This window comes from Fusarium keratoplasticum, chromosome 5, assembly GCF_025433545.1.
Source record: "Fusarium keratoplasticum isolate Fu6.1 chromosome 5, whole genome shotgun sequence".
In the NCBI taxonomy this organism is placed as follows: domain Eukaryota; kingdom Fungi; phylum Ascomycota; class Sordariomycetes; order Hypocreales; family Nectriaceae; genus Fusarium; species Fusarium keratoplasticum.
The window spans coordinates 2,854,866-2,873,467 of record NC_070533.1 but is presented as its reverse complement, the minus strand read 5'-3'; the positions used below and the strand labels follow the sequence as shown (position 1 = coordinate 2,873,467).

The 18,602-nt window shown below is 53.4% G+C and overlaps 6 protein-coding genes across 6 annotated transcripts; 3 read left to right on the top strand and 3 right to left on the bottom strand.

The window, feature by feature from the left end:
• Positions 1–2,431: 2,431 nt before the first annotated feature.
• Positions 2,432–4,055, bottom strand: NCS57_00751500 (uncharacterized protein; the record flags this gene model as incomplete). Its single annotated transcript, XM_053057362.1, has 4 exons — positions 2,432–2,932; positions 2,983–3,220; positions 3,275–3,760; positions 3,814–4,055. The coding sequence occupies 4 exons, from the start codon at positions 4,053–4,055 to the stop codon at positions 2,432–2,434; spliced, it is 1,467 nt and encodes a 488-aa protein (XP_052913557.1).
• Positions 4,056–4,741: 686 nt separating this feature from the next.
• On the top strand, positions 4,742–6,339 carry NCS57_00751400 (uncharacterized protein; the record flags this gene model as incomplete). The annotated part of the gene is made up of 4 exons (XM_053057361.1): positions 4,742–5,339; positions 5,394–6,052; positions 6,107–6,190; positions 6,244–6,339. The coding sequence occupies 4 exons, from the start codon at positions 4,742–4,744 to the stop codon at positions 6,337–6,339; spliced, it is 1,437 nt and encodes a 478-aa protein (XP_052913556.1).
• Positions 6,340–6,979: 640 nt separating this feature from the next.
• On the bottom strand, positions 6,980–8,286 carry NCS57_00751300 (uncharacterized protein; the record flags this gene model as incomplete). Its single annotated transcript, XM_053057360.1, has 3 exons — positions 6,980–7,277; positions 7,333–8,173; positions 8,229–8,286. The coding sequence occupies 3 exons, from the start codon at positions 8,284–8,286 to the stop codon at positions 6,980–6,982; spliced, it is 1,197 nt and encodes a 398-aa protein (XP_052913555.1).
• A 2,380-nt stretch (positions 8,287–10,666) lies between these two features.
• Positions 10,667–11,105, top strand: NCS57_00751200 (uncharacterized protein; the record flags this gene model as incomplete). Its single annotated transcript, XM_053057359.1, has 2 exons — positions 10,667–10,711; positions 10,821–11,105. 2 exons carry the CDS (start codon positions 10,667–10,669, stop codon positions 11,103–11,105), a joined length of 330 nt encoding a protein of 109 aa, XP_052913554.1.
• Positions 11,106–12,446: 1,341 nt separating this feature from the next.
• Positions 12,447–13,634, bottom strand: NCS57_00751100 (uncharacterized protein; the record flags this gene model as incomplete). Its single annotated transcript, XM_053057358.1, has 1 exon — positions 12,447–13,634. One exon carries the CDS (start codon positions 13,632–13,634, stop codon positions 12,447–12,449), a length of 1,188 nt encoding a protein of 395 aa, XP_052913553.1.
• A 1,789-nt stretch (positions 13,635–15,423) lies between these two features.
• On the top strand, positions 15,424–16,895 carry NCS57_00751000 (uncharacterized protein; the record flags this gene model as incomplete). Its single annotated transcript, XM_053057357.1, has 6 exons — positions 15,424–15,596; positions 15,654–16,282; positions 16,329–16,376; positions 16,431–16,511; positions 16,563–16,697; positions 16,750–16,895. 6 exons carry the CDS (start codon positions 15,424–15,426, stop codon positions 16,893–16,895), a joined length of 1,212 nt encoding a protein of 403 aa, XP_052913552.1.
• Between the last annotated feature and the right edge of the window lie 1,707 nt (positions 16,896–18,602).

Here is an 18,602-nt window from a genome sequence, read left to right as displayed (position 1 = left end):
GCGCCCAAGGCCCATGGCCCATGGATGCTTACAGCGCTCGCTGCGTCGTGCCCATGCGCAATTGGCCCACGCATGGCCAGCACTGGCTGGCGCCACGTCGCCGGGGCAATTGGGTTGTGAGGCGAGCCTGACGGGGCGAGCGACAAGACGAGGTTGTACAGAGACGCATTGATTCATCAGAGCAAAGCTGATGAGGCATATCGCGGCCCAATAGCACCTAGAGTCAACGGCAGAATCGGTGCGGACCTGCATGACGGGCCGCCTGCCAGCATGGCAACTAAGGAAGCCTGAGTCAAGCGCGGGTGATTAACGGCCCTCATGTCGTATCGGGTGGCCGAGATTGCATTTGGGCGGCGAGGCATCGGTGCACCGCCAGTGTGCGTAACAGTACATCCAGATACCTAGGTAGGACCGTCAGACGCAGATAGGCCACACACCGTCAACCGCCAGCTGCAGCCTCGGGTTGGATTCAGTCGTGACGGGGCCTCATAGTGTGGACGAAGGGGGCCTTGAGGGGGGGCACATCCCGCCATCTCCACGTCGAACGTCGACCATCGACACCGTCTAACCCAACTCTCCCTGCAGGCGCATCCCGGTACGGGCATCCCAGGTCGCCCTGGGTGGAGGAAGACATCTCGAAAACCTTGCTGGCCTGTCGTGAGTCCGCGGCTGCAGCTGAGTGGTTTAGTTTCCCCAGACGTGCAACGTGGCTCGCCTCTAAGGCGTCCTCTGGTTGACCCATCATGCATCTCGATATCGGATGGCCTCGGGGATTGGGCCGACTCGTCTTGCCATTTCTCTCGGTGGGGTGATTTGGGCCCATCACTGTCAATGTTCTCTCTCAGACATGTCCTAGCTACAACCCGTCCGGTTGGGGGATGGTGCTCATCCCGCGCTGAGGCTGGTGTATTATGTATGGCTGGGAACAAGAAAACCCGGAGGTTGGTTGGGTACGATAGCATCATTTCGTCCGCTTCGCCGGTCTTCGCTGTCAAGGAAGCAAGGAAGGCTGGCGCCGAGGTTGGGAGCGCTGTACGCAATATGAACTGTGCTGAACTTAGTAGCAATGCAGACATACTGCTGTCGTCACTTTGACAAAGTCCATGGTCGTTCTGGATACTCCAACAGCCGACCCACTGTCGCGGGCGCCGGTCCTTTTTGCTTCCAGTAACTCTGGCTTGATCGATGCATCGCGTATCCATTCCTGGGGGGCCGCTGATCCCAAAAGCCGTGCCTAGCCTCCACAGCATCCACCGCAAGTCGCAATCCGTGCTTTGTAACACGAAGGCTCTATCGCTGGTAACGATTTCTTGGGCGCCATCATGGCGGCTACATCATGGCGGTGAGTTGGATCCCCCGAAAGTGGAGGCTGTGAATCGTTGAGGTTCTCCTTTCTAGAACGGATTGTGAAGTGATGGACAAAGAACCTCCCTCGACAAGCGCCAGCACGTGAGAGTGGAAAGCCACTCTTCCCATTGTTCAATTTGATTCAACAACTGCACCAACCTAGGATCCATGTTAGTACCTACCTAACAGGTACCTAAATTCTTAGGCAGGGAGTCTGCCCAGTGCAGGTACTAGCGCCAGTATCACCATTCACCAGCTTCAGTCGTGATGCATGATTAGAAACAGCAGCTTTAAAGCCCCGTTCACTCCTCACTCCCCGCCCACTCACCTAGGTACATATACAAGCTTCTGATGCTCTCCTCCGCTTTATCGTTTTAGGTATATCTCCCAAGACATGGCTGCCAATCAGTCGGCGTCTAAGAACTGTGAGATATTACCAATTGCGCATGAACAACGCGGGCCTCAAGTCCCACAACATCCCACCTGCGAGACACCTGCTTCCAGACTGGTGGGAGTGATATCTGATGCACTCCACGTCATCTGGCGAGGGTCTTCCTAGCTGGAGCGCTCCTGGGCATTGATTGTATCACCTTTGTGGTTGCTTCATCGAGCCAGCACAGAATCGTCCGGCGCTTCATGCCCAAGTCACCTTGGAATGAGGTCCTCACAGCTCAACCCAAGAATACGTAGCTTAACCACCACGGCACGGATCAATCAGCAATGTACTCGTGATGGGTCATATTGGATTCGATACGGAGTTGGGCAAATGTCAGCTTTTCTCTTTGGTATCTCGTCATGTACCTGCAATGTTACAGACACAGGGTAGCTAAGTCCATCCTCATCCACCCGTCCTCCATCGTCATCAGGGACATTTTCACTCCCCGTCGTTCGTTGCTAGCAGCCCAAGAAAGGTAGATGGTTGCTTGTTACACCCCATTGCGAATCATTTCGCCTCGGCCCGTCTCGTTTCGAGCCCTTCGATCGTGGTTCAGAGGTTATGAACCTTGACGTCGGGATTCATTCCATTGTATCCCATTTTGTAGCGAACCCCCAACGCGGGCCACTCCCAGGCAGGCGCAGGCTCCTAGCTAGCCGCGGGAGCCGCCTTGGGCTCAGTCGCGCTGGGTGCGTAGGAAGCCTGTGCTCTGTTCTTCTTGATGACTTCCTTGACTCGATCCTCGGCCTCATCCCAGTCGTCAGTGTCCAACTTGACCAGGTCGATGCCATAGTTGGCAGCGATCTGGCTCAACGCATCGAAACTCTTCTTGTCGTAGACGAAGCTAATGCTGACACCGACACGTCCAAATCGGCCAGTTCGACCGATACGGTGCAGGTAGGTCTCAGCATCAGGCTCGCTATCACCTCGTCCCTTCATGGGGATGTCGTAGTTGATGACCATGGAAACACTGGAAACGTCGATACCACGGGCCAAGACATTGGTGGTGATGAGAACCTTGTTCTCTCCCTGGCGGAATTTGGCCAGAAGCTCGTCTCGCTCAGAGCCATCGAAAGCGGCGTGAAGGGCAGAGACCTTGTGACCATCCGCGGTCATACGTCGCTGAATCTCGTTGGCGCTCTCTCGAGTCTATGACTGTGTTAACGATTGTGGAAAGTGACTATATGATTGCTACTCACCTTGACGAAAATAACGGACTGGCCGATGGTCATCAGACCGTAAAGCTTGCAGAGAATATCGTATTTGATGTCATTATCGGGGCAGTCAATGAACATCTGAGAGATGCCCTTGACAGTGAGCTCGCTACGCTGCAGCTTGAGGCTGTGAGCGTTAGGCGCAAACTTGCCAGCATATTTCATGACATTCTCGGGGAATGTGGCGGAAAAGAGGAGGACCTGGATGTCCTTGGGCAGCATGCTACACATCCCATCAGTACTCGTGTAACAAGGCGCCTATCAAAACAAGACTTACTTCTTGACTCTCAAGCACTGATCGCCAAGTCCCTGCTGATCCAGCATGTTGTCGGCCTCATCCAGCACAAGAACCCGAAGCTGAGAGACATCCAGCTGTCTGCGCCGGATGATGTCCATGACCGTACCCGGGGTTCCAACGATGACACTAGCTCGGACTGGTTCGCCACGGGGTAGGGCTCCAGGAATGGCGGCAGCAACCTTGAGGTTCTGGATGAAACGGCCGATCGCATTGATGACACCCTCGATCTGGCGGGCGAGCTCACGACTGGGCGCAAGAGCAAGGGCCTGGGGCTGCTCAGGCCTGCTGAAGTCGACGCGCGACAATATCGCAGTGACGAAAGCAGCCGTCTTGCCGGTACCAGACTGGGACTGTGCCAGCATGTTTCGTGGGGGGTTGCTGAGCATCAGAGGTAGGGACTTGCCCTGGACCTTGGAAGGCTTCAGGAAGTTCAGGGAGAGGAGGCCCTTGAGAATGTCCTCGGGGCTGGGAATGAAGGTGTTAGCGGTGGTTGCATGACGGAGTTTGTACCGACGAACAGTCCGAGATCCTGCCAAGTGGTGGCGGAGTGAAAAGGCGTAGCCTCATTGTCCTGAAGCTCGCTCAAGGAGACCTCGACGTCCCATTCAGGCTCCTGGAGGCCAGAGCCACCGAGTTGCTCGACGGTGCCATCGGTCTGGCCAGCCTCGTCGGCGGCGGTGGTAGCAGCAGGCGCGGCCTCGGCAGGCGCATCAGTGGCCGCTTCGTTGGGGTTCGTGATACGGCTTGCGAGATCAGCCATGGCGGGCGGTAGGCAAGCTGAATGTGTTTGTTCGATCGCGAGATGGAGGAGGAAGGTCGGAATAGTGGGGGGCGAGCGGTGATAGGAACCTGGAACGGTGATGATTTTCTCAGGCGGCAGTCTAGGCTGGCGCTAGGACTGGACAGTAGAGAAATTTTGTCACGATGGTGAATTGAGGGATTGCGATGGCTACTTGTTATGAAGAAAGCCGGCGCGTATAGAGCTGAAGAAGGAAGGGGGATGAAGAAAGAAGAATCAACCTTGAAGGCTGAAATCGGGCGTAAACAACAAAGAATCTCAGGCCGATCAGTCACCGTCTGCGCAATGGAAGCTACAGGCACCTAAGGTTCCGTGAGGTCAGGTTGGCGGGGTCCAATTCTCAGGCGGGATGGAGGGGCAGTTGCAGCACCAGTTGTGCCTGCCCCAGCTGCAGGTGCAGCTTGCGGTAAGCTTCCGCCTTATGTGGCGCATTAGTCCTTTCAGCCACAGCTTGACCCGGCACGCGCAACTGCGCGACAATGAATAGCTTCCCGGTCAACTTCCTTCATTCTCACCAACTGCTTACAGTATAGGTGCGGTACCCCGGTAAACTTGTGCGCTGCCAAAGGCATTCGGCGAAAGTCGTGTTTCCCGTACAAGATATCTACTGTCTTCTAAAGGGACACATCGCCTCCAGCCTCAACATCATGGCAGCTCCTCCGCCGCCGCCGCCACCTCGTGGAGGGCTGTCGCTTTACGAAAACCTCCTCGACCCTCAAGACGCATCTTCCGCCTCAGCTACCATCTCATCGGCGCCCGTTCGCTACAACCAATCAGATAACAATTCTTCCGAAAATACTGTTAAAAAGGCTATCGATCCAGCCCTCCGCTTCCAGCCCATTCGTCGGCCGCAAGCAAAGCAAACGAAACCAAAGACTGCGTTCCCCAAACCTGCAGCCCCTAAAACGACAGCCCCATCCGCCCCTCCAGCTCCTGCGCAACCAAAAAGCACTCTTGCAGACTGGGCAGCGACAGAAGAAGATGAGTGGTTATATGGAACAGGCGAGAAGCGCCAGCGCGGAGGGCGCAAAAAGAAGAAGAAGCGGCAACAGCAGGCTGAGATCGAAACTAATTGGGATGACATTTACGACCCTACGCGCCCAACAAATGTGGAAGAGTACTTGCACAGCGACGAAAAGGTGATGGAGGTCAGAGAATGGAAAGCTCTACTGTACAGACATCGGAGGAAGCGCGACGAGAGCGACCTTTCAGATGATGAAGAGGATGCGAGACATGTTGCGTCTAGTAAGTTCGACCAAGACAGAAGACCTATTGCCCCCCTGCCTAACCCAACTACAGCTCAATTCGCACCGCCTGCATCCTACGCCGCTGTTCCCCCTCCCCCGCGATCTCCCCCAGCTCCTCCGCCAGACGATGCGACAGGAGATGACGCCTTTGCGCGCCGGTTAGCCATGTCTCAAGGACAGACTTCTCAATCAGCTCCACCACCATCGCCCCCTCCGGCCTCCAACTCGGCTACCATATCTCGCGCCCCCGTACGATATACGCAGCCTGAAGCGCCCAAGGATGAAGGTGAAGAAGACGCATACTCTCCGCCTCCAGCCCTCGGCGGCGGTTCTACGGTTGATGATCTCGAACGCGACCCTCCACCTCGATCAAGCCGACCAGGACAAGCGGGTTTTGCTCATCGCCTCATGAGCAAGTATGGCTGGACAAAGGGCACCGGCCTTGGCGCCGATGAATCGGGTATCATCAATCCTCTCCGTGTTCAAGTCGAGAAGCGACGAAAGAAAGCCGACGCCGATGGTGGTGGTTGGGCAGAACCTGGTGGTAAGGGCAAGATCATTGGCGGCAAGCGCAAGGTCGAGGACACGGGCAAATTTGGTCTCATGAGCGACGTGATTGTGTTACACGACATGCTCGAGAATATGCCCAATCTCGAAGAAGAGATTGCTGAAGGCCTGGGACAAGAGATTGGAGAAGAGTGTGGAGAAAAGGTACTGATCATTATCGCCAGTCTCAAAATGGTATTGAAGCTAACAGGCACACAGTACGGGCGTGTCGAGAGGCTATATATCGACCAGGGCAGCAGGAAGGTGTTTATCAAGTTTACGAACCAGGTTTCTGCGCTCAGGGTAATTCGATAATTCCTCAAATCACTCACCACCAATCAGCTAACACGTTACAGGCTGTAAACGAATTAGACGGGCGCGTATTTAACGGCAATGCCATTGTCCCCAAATTCTTCAGCACCGAAAAGTTCGAGAAGGGGTTGTACGATTAGACATGGCGCATGGAACTTGGCCTGGATGGTTTTGCTGAATGGGCGTTGGGATAGAGTTGTGTTTTGGACTTGGTTCAACAGTAGCATGCATAATATGATACCCAAAGGCTTTTTTCGTCTTGAAATGAGCGAATCAACAATGATGTAAGACAATGGGCCATGTGCTAGGACTGCGTTCAGATAATGATTGGCGTATCTCCTAGTGTTGGCGGATAGTCGAATTACCATGCGGAGAGTGCTTAGAGCTAAACAGAGACTAACGTCTTCCTTACCACTCATAACGGACTTCGCAATCAATGTCTGACTGTTTTTCTTGTTTGATTCACAAGGCGGAATTCAGAAAGAAATGGCACTTAGAAAGTATGGACAGAAGCAAGCTTTGAGATGTCATATAATAACATGGCTGAGTTGGTCTCAGGGAGTAAAAGATGGCGCACGCACGAGTTGAGGAGGTTCAGTCCAAGTACAGTCGATTATTAAGCTCTAACGGGTTATCCTTTGCACGCACTTGCTGCCCCCGCGAAAGACATCTTGTGCCTCACGAAGGATGACAAAACACAATATGTTGGAGAAAAAACAAGAACATGAGAACAGGGGACGACGCCAAAAACCGAACCATTTTGCCTCGTCTATGTCCTCCTTACAGCAGCTGAGCAACAGCGAAAAGACCAACAACGGCCAGAGCGGCCATGTTAACGTTGAGGATGCCAGCAGCATCCTCCTCATCCTGGCTATCAGAGCTGGAGCCGGACTTGGTGTCGCTCTCGCCACCGTCGCCGCCCTTGTTAGCCTCGGGGTTGTTCCAGGTGCAGGTCTCCTTGCCCTCGATCTTGCCGTCATCCTTGAGATCCTTGAAGAACTCGCAGAACTCCTTGATATCGGTGGTGGAAGTGACGACGACAGTGCCGCTGACGGTATCAAGCTTGGGGAGCTTGACGCTAAAGACTTCATGTCAGTAAATACAAAACACACGAGCCTAGAACAAAATCTTACGTGTCAAAGTTACCACGGAGGCTGATACCGCCATAAACAGTCTTGAGCTTGGGGAGGTCGTCAATGGCCAGGAGCTTGGTGTTGTTCTCGATGGCAAGACCTCCACCAATGGTCTCGAGGACGGGGAAGGAGATGTTGGTGAGCTTGTTCATGTCGACAAAAGAGATGGTCTCGGAGACCTTGGTGAGGTTGGGGAAGGTCAGAGACTTCAGCTCAGGGTTGCTAGTGAACTTAAGACTCTTGGTAACGCGCTCAAGGGCGGGAACTTCGAAGTTCTTGGCGTTGGAGATCTGGACCTCGGCAGCGAGCTCGAGCTTGTTCATGGTGATGTCCATGTTGTTGCCGTTGTCAAAGATAAGGAGTTCCTTGGTAACATTAACAAGATCCGAGTTGAAGCTGGTGATCTTCCTGTTGTTGTCAATCTGGAAGCTATCGACGGCGGCGACACTGAGACCGCTCAGATCGCTGAGGTAGGTGTCGCTGATTCGGATGGAGCTGATCTTAGTAACGCCCTTGGTACCGAAAACGAGCGTGCCGAGACGGGGGAGAGTGATGAAGCTCAGCTCGCCGACGTCGGTCAGAGCGTCCATCTGGAGAGTCTGGAGAGCCTCGAGGGATTCGAGGGAAAGCTTGCCACCGATGGTGGTAATGGAACTGCTCGACAGGGAGATGATCTTAGAGGCATCGTTGGCAATAAAGTCGCCAGTAATCTCCTCGGGGCCGGTAATGACGACCTCGCCAGCAACGGACTTGTCGATGATAAGGTTGGCATCAATGACCTTGCAGTCGATCACGGGAGTAGGCTGGGTGACCTTGACATCCTTGGTGCAGGTGGCGGCGCCTGTTGTTGGGCAATATTAGTACACGCGCCGACTGCGAATTATAAGACGGCATACCAGAGACGGCGGTGACACCAAGAGCCGCAATGGCGGAGAGGAGCTTCATGGAATGCATGATGGCCTGGAAGGAAGCACAAATTAGTATCAGAGTTCGAGACAGATCGAAGACGCTGGCAGCGGAAATATAGCGTGAAGGTGGATGGGTCGTGGGTCGAGTCCGTAACGTCTAAATCATCTGCAGCGGCCTCGGGGTAGATCGGGCGTGAAAGATGATCGCGCTGGTAGACACGGCGAATATCTCGAGTGTTGAGGGTGCTTCGGTAGGGTGGCGATGTCCCCCTTTTGGGGAGTGAGGATATGGGGAGATCCGAGGACAACCAACCTATACACAAGACGTGTGAGAAAACGAAGCAAAGGATGGGAGAGGGAGGCAAGACGTGAGCAAGCCAATGCGGAAGGAAGAAATGGCCAAGCGAAGGACAGTGACGACGAGGTGTGGGAGGAAGAAAGATGAGGTTTTGTTTGGGGCAGGCGAAGGGGAAGGAAAACCGAAGGCGAGACGAGACGCCCCAGGTGTCAAAGCACTGATAAAACGCATACGCATACTACGCGCCTCGGCGTGCAGCGCAGTCGGGTCGGCCAAGCGATGATGGATTGCTTGTACGTACCTAATTTGTAACGGGACTAGATCCTGTATTTCCTTGATTTTCTTTCTTGTTGTATGTGTTTCCTTTAGTATTCTTGGGTGGTTTCTCGGTGAACGACTGGGATGGACGGGATGCTGGGGATCAGCAGAAGAATTCCTCCTCAGAATTAGGTAGGTAGTTTAGATAAAGTCGGGCGATTCTTGAGACGGGAAGTCGCAAAAGGCCTGACGAAAACGAGCGGCGTGAAGAGAAAAAGTGGACGAGACGAGACGACGACAAGAGAGAGGGAAGGAAGAGGTCGACAACAGGAGAAAGAAGGAGGAGGAGAAGAGAGATTGGACGAGATGAGAGATGGACGACCACTGCAAGATGAGAGCAAGCTCCCACCGTGTGGGAACCTGGCGTCGCCTGCATGGAAGAAATGGGGAGGGATAGGCCAGGATAGCAGGGGTGGTCCCATCCTATCCACCCACTGAAATGTCAAAGCAGGGCACCAACAGGCCAGTTTAGAGCCATGGGGCCCAGGGGCACTCAGACACGCCAAAAAAGGAGCCAGTGCCTGTTCAGGGCGGTCCGTCCAGGGCTATGGACGGGTCCATTGGCCCATGGGTCCATCCATTGCAACAGGAGGCCAGCGCGAGGTGCGAACGGGTGTGACGGGGGCAAGGCCAGGTGCGAGAAATGCGGCTTGTTCTTCGGGGACACTGCTCCAGCTCCATGCCATGCACTCATTTCCGCTAAATGGATCAAAGACAAGCCACCCACGGCCCCATTGTTAATGGATGGCCGCTCGAGTCACTCACCACCAGGTTCGATTCACTTATCCATCCATCAATCCATTGAGTTTTGCCTCGAGGTGGCCGCTTCTCAAACCTTGCTCTGTCTGGCGCTGGGCACAGGCGGGCCACGCACCACAGGCAAGCAAGCGACGCTTGATGCAGCAATGAATGGATGGGTGACAACGCGGTTGCAACACTGCTCGGCCAACAGCAACCATGATTACAACAACAACAATCAACATCGCTCTCGCATCTACCAATGCGTATCAATACTTGCCTGACCTTTTGACAACGAGTGGGGTTAATCAGGTCTCTCCAACCGTTGCAGCCACGCCCGCCGTCCTGCTGGTGTGGTAGCAGCTATCTCTCCCTCTAGCGGAATGTGGCTGGCTTTGAGCAACCTGATCTCGCAGGGGATACAATTGTTTCCCATCGACGTTCACCTGCGGTCGAGATTTCTCTCATCAACTCCAAGCTCGATATCGTATGCTCCCGGGCCGGCATCTTCCAGATCAGGCACAGACTCAAGCCCAGCTCTCCTTGACTCCGATCTCCATCGTGTCCTCCCACTCAGGCGAGATTTGCTCCCCATTTCAGCTGTTGATGCTGCTGGGGAGGTCCGCTTTCTGCTCAGGCTAGCAAGGATGGCGGGAGGTTGTCCCCGGAGGTAATCCGCAGATGTGTTAGCAAGATACTTGCTGGCTGGCAACGTCATCACCCATCATCACCTTGGGCGGGAGGCCACCGAAAGTATACACTAACACTCGGCGACTGAGGCGATTAATGCACCACTCTTTCAACGACGCCCCTGGCCAGGATCAATTTGCTTCATCCGTCTTGTTTTGTCCATATCCGCGCTGCGACGGTCCACGCGTCGGCAAGCATTGCCATACAGCCGTGACCGATCCTGAACAGACCTTGTTTCACCTCACACTTCTGGCACCAAAACGTCATGATCCTTCCATGACACAAAGGCTAAACCTCGCTCAGTCTTGTCTTTACATCTAGGCCACGGCTGTGCGGCCTGCTAGTGCAAGCTTTGCCATTAGAGGGCACTTATGTCCAAGAAATGACCAAGATACTAACACAAACGATGGTGTTGTTCAATGGCAGCGTGAGTCCAGGCCTTCAAGGACCTGCTCTGTGGTACACCGAGAGTTGGACGTGCCGGGCATGGGATTCACACACATGCATGGACACCATTGACCTTTTGATGGAGACAGTTCGATACGAAGCAACACACTCGACCGACTGTCCTCCGGGGCCTCCGGAACCTCCGAGCGGGTATCGTCGTTGTTCTCCTCTTTATTGACTCCCGCAGACCAAAAAAGAAACCAAATGTCCTCCTTTTTCTATCCCTTGCCTTTTCATCTGGGAACCGAATCCTTATTTCCCCTGATACTTTATCGATATCTATTCCCTACGCGCCTCGGGAAGTGAAGAAAGCCGGTGACATCCTGGCCAGGGTTACAGTATCTCTTCTCGCCCATCATGTGCTTCCAATGTAAGTCTTGGCTGATGCTTCGATCACACAAGGGATCTCGGAGTTCTAGAGCAGCCGTGCCCGCAAAGCCAAGACCAAGACCAAGACCAAAAATTCTGTTTTGCAGTGGATAACCATCATTTACCAGACTGGGGAATATGCCGCGGATAGATGCTGCTACATGTACCCCCTTTTCACACCACCCCTGGATCAAATTCGCCCCTGGCCTTCTCTCCCCGGCTGCAAGGACCACAAAGCTTATCATCCATCTTCTCCCTCTTGAGCATATTTGGAGAATTAGCCGGGAGAATCATGATTACAATCAACACTTGGAGAGGAATCTATCATCAGAGCAACACAGGGAGACGGGCGCATGTGCCCTCGGCCATTTTCTCACACAAGCATGAGAAAGAGTTTCAAGTCTCACATCCCGTCCGCAAGGGCTAAAAAGTCAATTCGCCGGCCACTTGACGGTTTGAATGTCATCGTCTTGCTCGCCGCCGGTATGCGTGTGAGCTTGGGGCTTGTCCCCGTTACTTGGTTGGATCGTCCGCCATCACAAGCCTGCGGCGCAAGCCTCCTCCATTCCGTCCCGCCGCCCCCTGACGCGTAGGTTAGGTTGTTCCAACTCCACATTTGATCCAGTCCATCAAGTTGCCGCGGCCTGGCGTGCAGCAGTCTGAGGCCGCTCATGGCCTGTCGTCCCTCGCCAAGCAGCCTCCCACTTCCCGCTTTCAGATTCCACCATGCCAGGTTTGCAGCGAGCTGGCGATGCAGGTGAATGGGGGGGTGGTTATCAAGGTTTTCACTGCATAAGACAGCTTTAGCCGTCGAGCTGCCAAGACCTCTTGTCGGAGCAAACCAGCTGAAGCTTGACCACGTATCCATGCACCTGATCTGATATATCCATGTTCTTTCCTGCGGGTTGGCCGCTCGGCAAAGGCGTCTCTTGGTCGTCGTGTGGCGTAACCTATTTCAACGCCGTTTGGAAGCGATGCCATGAAAGCGGGCTCATCCCAGAGCAGATCGTCGATGACGAATCGAGCAGGTCCTTCAATCACGTCCCTGTCCCGAAATAATTGCCATTGATTGCATATCCTGCCCTTCGAGCTTGGATGAGCCGACGAGGTTGGGAGAACGACTCCTGAAGATCATCAGGCGCCTATGGATTCGATAGTCGGTTTGCGCCAATCATTCATACACTATTGATGAGCTCTGTGACATTACATCACCACTCGACGCTACCAGAGGATGGGCATCGGAACGGATCCGTCAAGACGCATCATTCAGGAGATCATTTGTCTACGCAGTAAACAGCATACAACCAACAACAAAAGCTGACCCAGCAACCAGGGGCAAAAGGAGGCTATTCCATCGTGCTGATGTCTGTCTCCTCAACTCGCCACATGTACCACATGAAGAGGCTCCGATACGGTGCAAACTTGTCAGACAGCTCGATCATGTCCTGCTCAGACATGTACTTCCACTTGCCGCCCTTGGACTTGAGTTTGGCAACATCACGACCGACAAAGGCAGCCATGCCTCGCTGAACCCCCAGATCGCCGAGCGAGAAGACGTCCATTCTTTTAAGCCCAAAGCAAGCGAACATCTCGACGGACCATTTGCCGAGGCCGCGTACGGCGATCAGCTTCTCCATAACCTCCTCGTCCGAGGCATCATGAAGCATCCGAGCACTTAGCTCTCCACTGGCGAACTTTTCAGCGAGGCCTTTGATATACTCGGCTTTGCGCTGCGAAAGACCTGCTGTGCGAAGCTCCTCGATCGATTTGGCGGCAACCTGAGATGGGTGCGGGAATCGCGAGTCGGGCTGTTCCTCGAATAAGGCAATGAATTTCGCCTTGATCGACTTGGCCGCTGCTCCTGATACTTGCTGGCTGATGATTCCACTCGAGAGACTCTCGAATGGATCAATCTCCTCTGCCAACCCCTCTGGTGAAAAGACTCGACAGTGGTGGTTCTCGATCAGCGGCTTCATGCGCCCGTCAACCTTGATGAGATAGTCGCATGCCTCTTGAAGCAAGTTCTCGGTTGTCGTCCTGACCTGCGGCGCCTTGGTTGGCGACACGGTTTCTATATCCCGCGATGCGACAAGCCGTGACGTCTCTGGTGACAACAGCGACGCATTTGTCAGCTTGGGGTTCGCAAGGCGCGTGACGGTCGCGCTGCGAGGCTTCCTAGTAGAGTTTCCAGACTCGGCGAAAAGTCCTGCTGCAGTAGGAGTCGGTGTCAGCGGCGGGAGGGCTGCTGCCGGAGTTGTCGGGTTGCCTTGCGCGCGCTTCCTTGGTGGTGTCGAGGGCGCTTCAGCTCCGTCTTTAGCTGGTGGTGCCTTGCGTTTCCGGCCATTAGTTTTGGGCGCAGTCTGGGTGGGAGGTTCCAGCTTGGGCGTAGATTGTGCGCTGATGCGTGCAGAGCGCCTTGTTGCGGCCATTGTTCGTGATGTTGTGAGTGTTGTCGTGACTTGAGTCGTCCTTGATGGTATCGTGAATCGGCGGATGAACGATGTAAGATGATGTCGCAAATGCACGACGTGCATGTGAGATTGCTGGTCGTAAAAAATCTCAGGTCGTCTTCACGCTGATGTCTGAAAAATGTGACCCTTCTTGCAGGCGATTTGGTAGAGTATCTTGTTCCTGGAGATCTTGATGAATAGGAGACATTCACGCTGATGGTGGTGGTTGAGACATTGCTCCAGTCAGCGATCAGCGACATTGCGCCCTGTCGATGTCATTGGTCCAATCCTCAAGGCCGATCTGGAACACAAGACGACGTCAGCGGAGTTGCTTGAAAGAATTCTCGGTCGATCACTTCAATGCCAGCTGCTTGGCATGGACACTTCCCTGGTCTATTTATTCCCCAGCTTATCAATCATGTGTTCTATTTGCGGTGCTCTTCTTTCTATATCCTGTAAATTGCACCGGGGTCCAGCAGAGTTTTCCCGCCAGAACTGGAGTTGGTTTAAGAATACTGGCTGCTATTTCTTTCAGCCGTTTGGGATGGTGTCAGCAGACGGCGTTTAGTTGGAGATCTTTTACGATCAGTGGATTAGCCGGCCAGGGGAAAGGCATGCTAGTGCCGCTAGATCGGGGCCATGATGTTCTTCCGTTCATGCTGATTCCTGGCCTCTTTGTCGCACTGTAATAATTGTAGGCTCGTATCCAAGACCTATGGAACGACGCATCAGGGTGGTATGGACATCTAGAGTATCTCACTCGTAACTGCAGCTATTTGTCGCCGGTCTTACAGTGGTGGTATGTTACGCTGATTTGGGTTGATATTCTCCTACTCGTGATGGTCTTGATGGTGATTTTCGTGGTCCGTTTCACGACATGGCATCGGAACGGGTGTGTCGTGTGTAGCCATTTGATCATTCACCATGGATGGCATGACGAAGCTTGACTTCTCGAAGCACCGCGACTGCACTACCTACCTAAAGAATCATTGCAATAAACAAATCAGAGAACACAAAGATAGCTGTCTAATCATGAAACCAAATATCAGGTAATTTATCACGAATCCAGGGTAAGCCAAGATAAAACGAGGGATCCATGATGGATGTTCAAAAGACCCACTCATCCCGGACGTGGACGGCATTCGGATTCCATTATAGGGGCTGTCTGCCGCTGAAGCCGCTGAAGGACGCCGGGCGGCGGGCCCTGTGGAGTGCCTGGAGAGCACGAGAATAGTGGGGGAGGCGGCCCTGAATGGTTTCGGGGACCCTGCACCTGCGCACGCACTGGGCTCCAGCTTTGCTAAGCCAACGAGAATCTAGGCTTTTTTTGTATCCTGAGAGGGAAAGTGCTGAGCTGTCGCAATCCAATGTTGACAATGTAGTATTTTCTGGCCGGCTCCATCGTCCCTCTCGTCGCTCTGCCATCTCACGACCTGACCTGGCCGTCATCACCAATTGGCACCGGAGCCGCCACACACTCGTTTCTACCTTAGTCTTGCTGCTGAACCTTGATCAACGCGAACAGAACATTGCATTGTTGATATTGAGCGCCGTCTTAGACACGCTAGACCCCTTTCGCGACGACCTCAGTTCCCCCAAAGCCGCCAACAAACCCCTGTCCGTAGCCATTTCAGCGTCATATCTGTCCCCGGAGGAAAAAGACGAGGGACGAACTTTTGCCTCTGGACAACGGCGATTGCGACGACTGCTGCGACATCGGCCACCACCAAGGGACAGCAGAGCCACGTGGCTTACGACGACCATCGTGCCGACGACTGCTGCTGCTGCGACGGGAGCTCTTGGATCATACACACGACGGACGACTTGAACTCGACGATTGGGTGGTGACGACGGTCCACCCGAAGCACTCGCCATGCTTCTCCCACACGGCGGGCTCAACTGGAAAGCCGCAAAGGCCCAGATGCCCCCGAGCAGAGTACTGCGTGCCAACCTGACACGGTCGCGCCTGTTGCTCCTTATCGGTGTAACTGGCATCATAGTACTACTATACCGCAGCATTCGAGGAACACCCCCGGGACCGCAAGAGTATGGCCAAGACTCGGCACCACCTGTCCAAGAAATCCTTAGCTGACCGAGTTCCAGTGTTCGCTGCTGGGGTCCGAATAAGTCCCCCATGGAGATGACGCCGAACGAACATGCCGTGTGGAATGCTCACATGCAGACACCCGTCATCTTCAACCACCATAAGCCGCTCAAGGTCGAATCTCCCACGATCCAGCACATCGACCTGAACCCTATAACCTCGAGCCATCAGGCCCTCATCAGGAACGAGCGGATACTCATCCTGACACCCCTGAAGGATGCTGCTCCCTTCCTCGCCAACTACTTCAAGCTCATTGCCGAGCTCACCTACCCCCATCGCCTGATCGACCTCGCTTTCCTGATCTCCGACTCGAAAGACGATACACTGGCTGTCCTGGCGTCTGAACTGGACCACCTACAAAAGCGGAAAGACGAGGTCCCGTTCAACAGCATTACGGTCGTCGAGAAGAACTTTCATTTCCACCTGAGCCAAAATGCCGACCAGAGACATGCGTTCGAGGTCCAGGCTCCTCGGCGCAAAGCCATGGCCAAGGCCAGGAACTATCTCCTGGCCACAGCCTTGAAGCCCGAGCACTCCTGGGTGTATTGGCGCGATGTGGATATTGAGCAGGCCCCAAGGCGGATCATCGAGGACTTTATTGCACACGACAAAGATGTCCTCGTTCCCAGTACGTTTATGCCTTTTCCGGGTAGAGGCGAGGCTAACTATTCTAGATATCTGGTTCCACCGTTTCGAGAAGGGTGTTGATATTGAGGGTCGATGTAAGTGATTCATATCTAGCCAATGACCTTCTGCATACTTACATCCGTGAACAGTCGACTACAACTCTTGGATCGAATCGGACAAGGGTCGCAAACTCGCCGATAGCTTGCCCAAAGATACCGTCATCGTCGAGGGTTAGTAATACCAATGCGCGGGCCGAAACTATTCTAACAGCATGCATATAGGCTACAAGGAGTTTGACACTGGACGCCAATATATGGCCAAGATGGGCAATTGGCGTGACAACAAAGACGTCGAAGTTGAACTTGATGGCATTGGTGGCGTCAACATCCTTGTCAAGGCTGACGTCCATCGATCTGGTTCGTTACCACCGAGAGCTGAACCAGGGGCAGAGACTGACATGTTCTACAGGCATTAACTTCCCATGCTATGCCTTTGAAAACCAGGCTGAGACCGAAGGCTTTGCCAAGATGGCCAAGCGTGCTGGATACGATGTCATTGGCCTCCCCAACTACATCGTCTGGCACTATGACACGCAGGAAAAGGGCAACAAGTAAAATGCTCGAACCAACGGCTCAGGCTCGAGTTGATCTCCTACGCCTCAGCACCTTCCTTTGAGAAGGGAAGGGAAGGCTGGTCCTTGGACCTGCAACTCTATACGTGGACCCATGACGTTACGCGTGTTAACGTTTCCAACTTTCAGCGGCTTCGATACAGAATACCGAGCCGAGTATGGCGAGCGCAACAACCATCTTGGCGCTCTCCAGGCAACTTGTTCCATTTCATTTCGACTCGACCCGTCGCGTCTTTAATACGGTCATGCTGGCGCTATGGGATTTTCAGGAGGTGGGGTGGGCCAAAAGCGAACCAGATGCTTTTCTGTAATATTTGAATACTGGTTGTCTATTGTCAAGATTGGGTTGTGATGGATCGAATTGGGTTTGAGAAGCACCAGAAGAAGCAACGCGAGTGTAGATAGAGACTTGGCGAGTCCTGGTGGGTGGATGCGGGTTGGCGGAGTCTGGAGCAGATTTGCAAATAGACAACACAACATAATTTGTACATTGAACAGGACCAGGACCGCCTTGGCTTGGTCCTTGACTACTCTTGAGTTCGACTTTGTGGGGCATCCCCAAGCGACGGTCTGTTTGTGTTGCCTGACGAAGTTGACCATTCAGGCATCTGCCTCCAACTACACGCAAGCCAATATTGTTCCTCTTCCTCAATCCTACTCGAATATTTCGACCGTTATAATAATGCTGACGATACATAAAGCCTGTTACCACCCCTCTTGAAAGTAACCAGGGCTGCGGAGGCTGGTGCCTGATCTCTTGATCCAGTAGAACGGTCTGTTCCACCATCTATACTCATGCGACATGATCGTCGTCCACTATCTCGTGCACAATATTGGTCAAGAAAATCCGAGCCGCCATTTCGACCTGTTCAGGGGTCTCGGCAGATGCCTAACAGAAGAAAATCGCGGTTGCGTAATGGAACAAGGCAACGACAAGATAAATGTCAGGGGTATCTTCATTAGAGGGGGAGAACCAGAGAGAAATGTCATTGAAGTAAAATTTTGAAGATCATAACAGGATATCCTGGATGGCTTTGGAAGTCTATGGTGGTAAGTGTGAGCGTGAGTTGAAGGTGTAACCAGGACAAGGGGCCGAGAGCGTAATGAGGGAAGTCCAAGTGTGTTGTGAGTTTCACTTCGCTTTTAGAAATTGTACCTTGGCTCTCAATTATAAAAATAATGTGCCTTAAGTCTCCCTAATTAGGCAGCCTCCAGGTCCCGTCTTCATCAATGGGGAACAGAGTGTAAGAGCGAAATTGGAGGGTGACACAAGCTCACAAAGCATTTATCGTCGGCCAACAGTGACATAATTGTCTAAAACACAGACGCAATCTCACGTAGGCAGAAGAATGCCATCTTATCTGATGGTGAAATGCCACCTTGACTTGAGAACTTGGGGTCGTCTGGTGATTGGCCGATGGAGTTGCTAGGTGGGAATAGCTTCATCTCTGACTCGGAGAGGTGGCTCGCGTGACCCAAGCATGTGGTTCCGCGACAAGCCCGAGACGCTGACACATCCGCATACATCCTGTGAGAGGGGTGTATAGAGCAGCTCAATATTTACAGAAAAAGAACAGAAAGAGGCATTCGGATCTTCTAGCAATGTAGCCGTGAAATAACCCTTGGTCAAGAATAATCTCGACTATCAATCATCGCAAAGCCCCCAATGAAATGATGGTCTTGTCAGTCT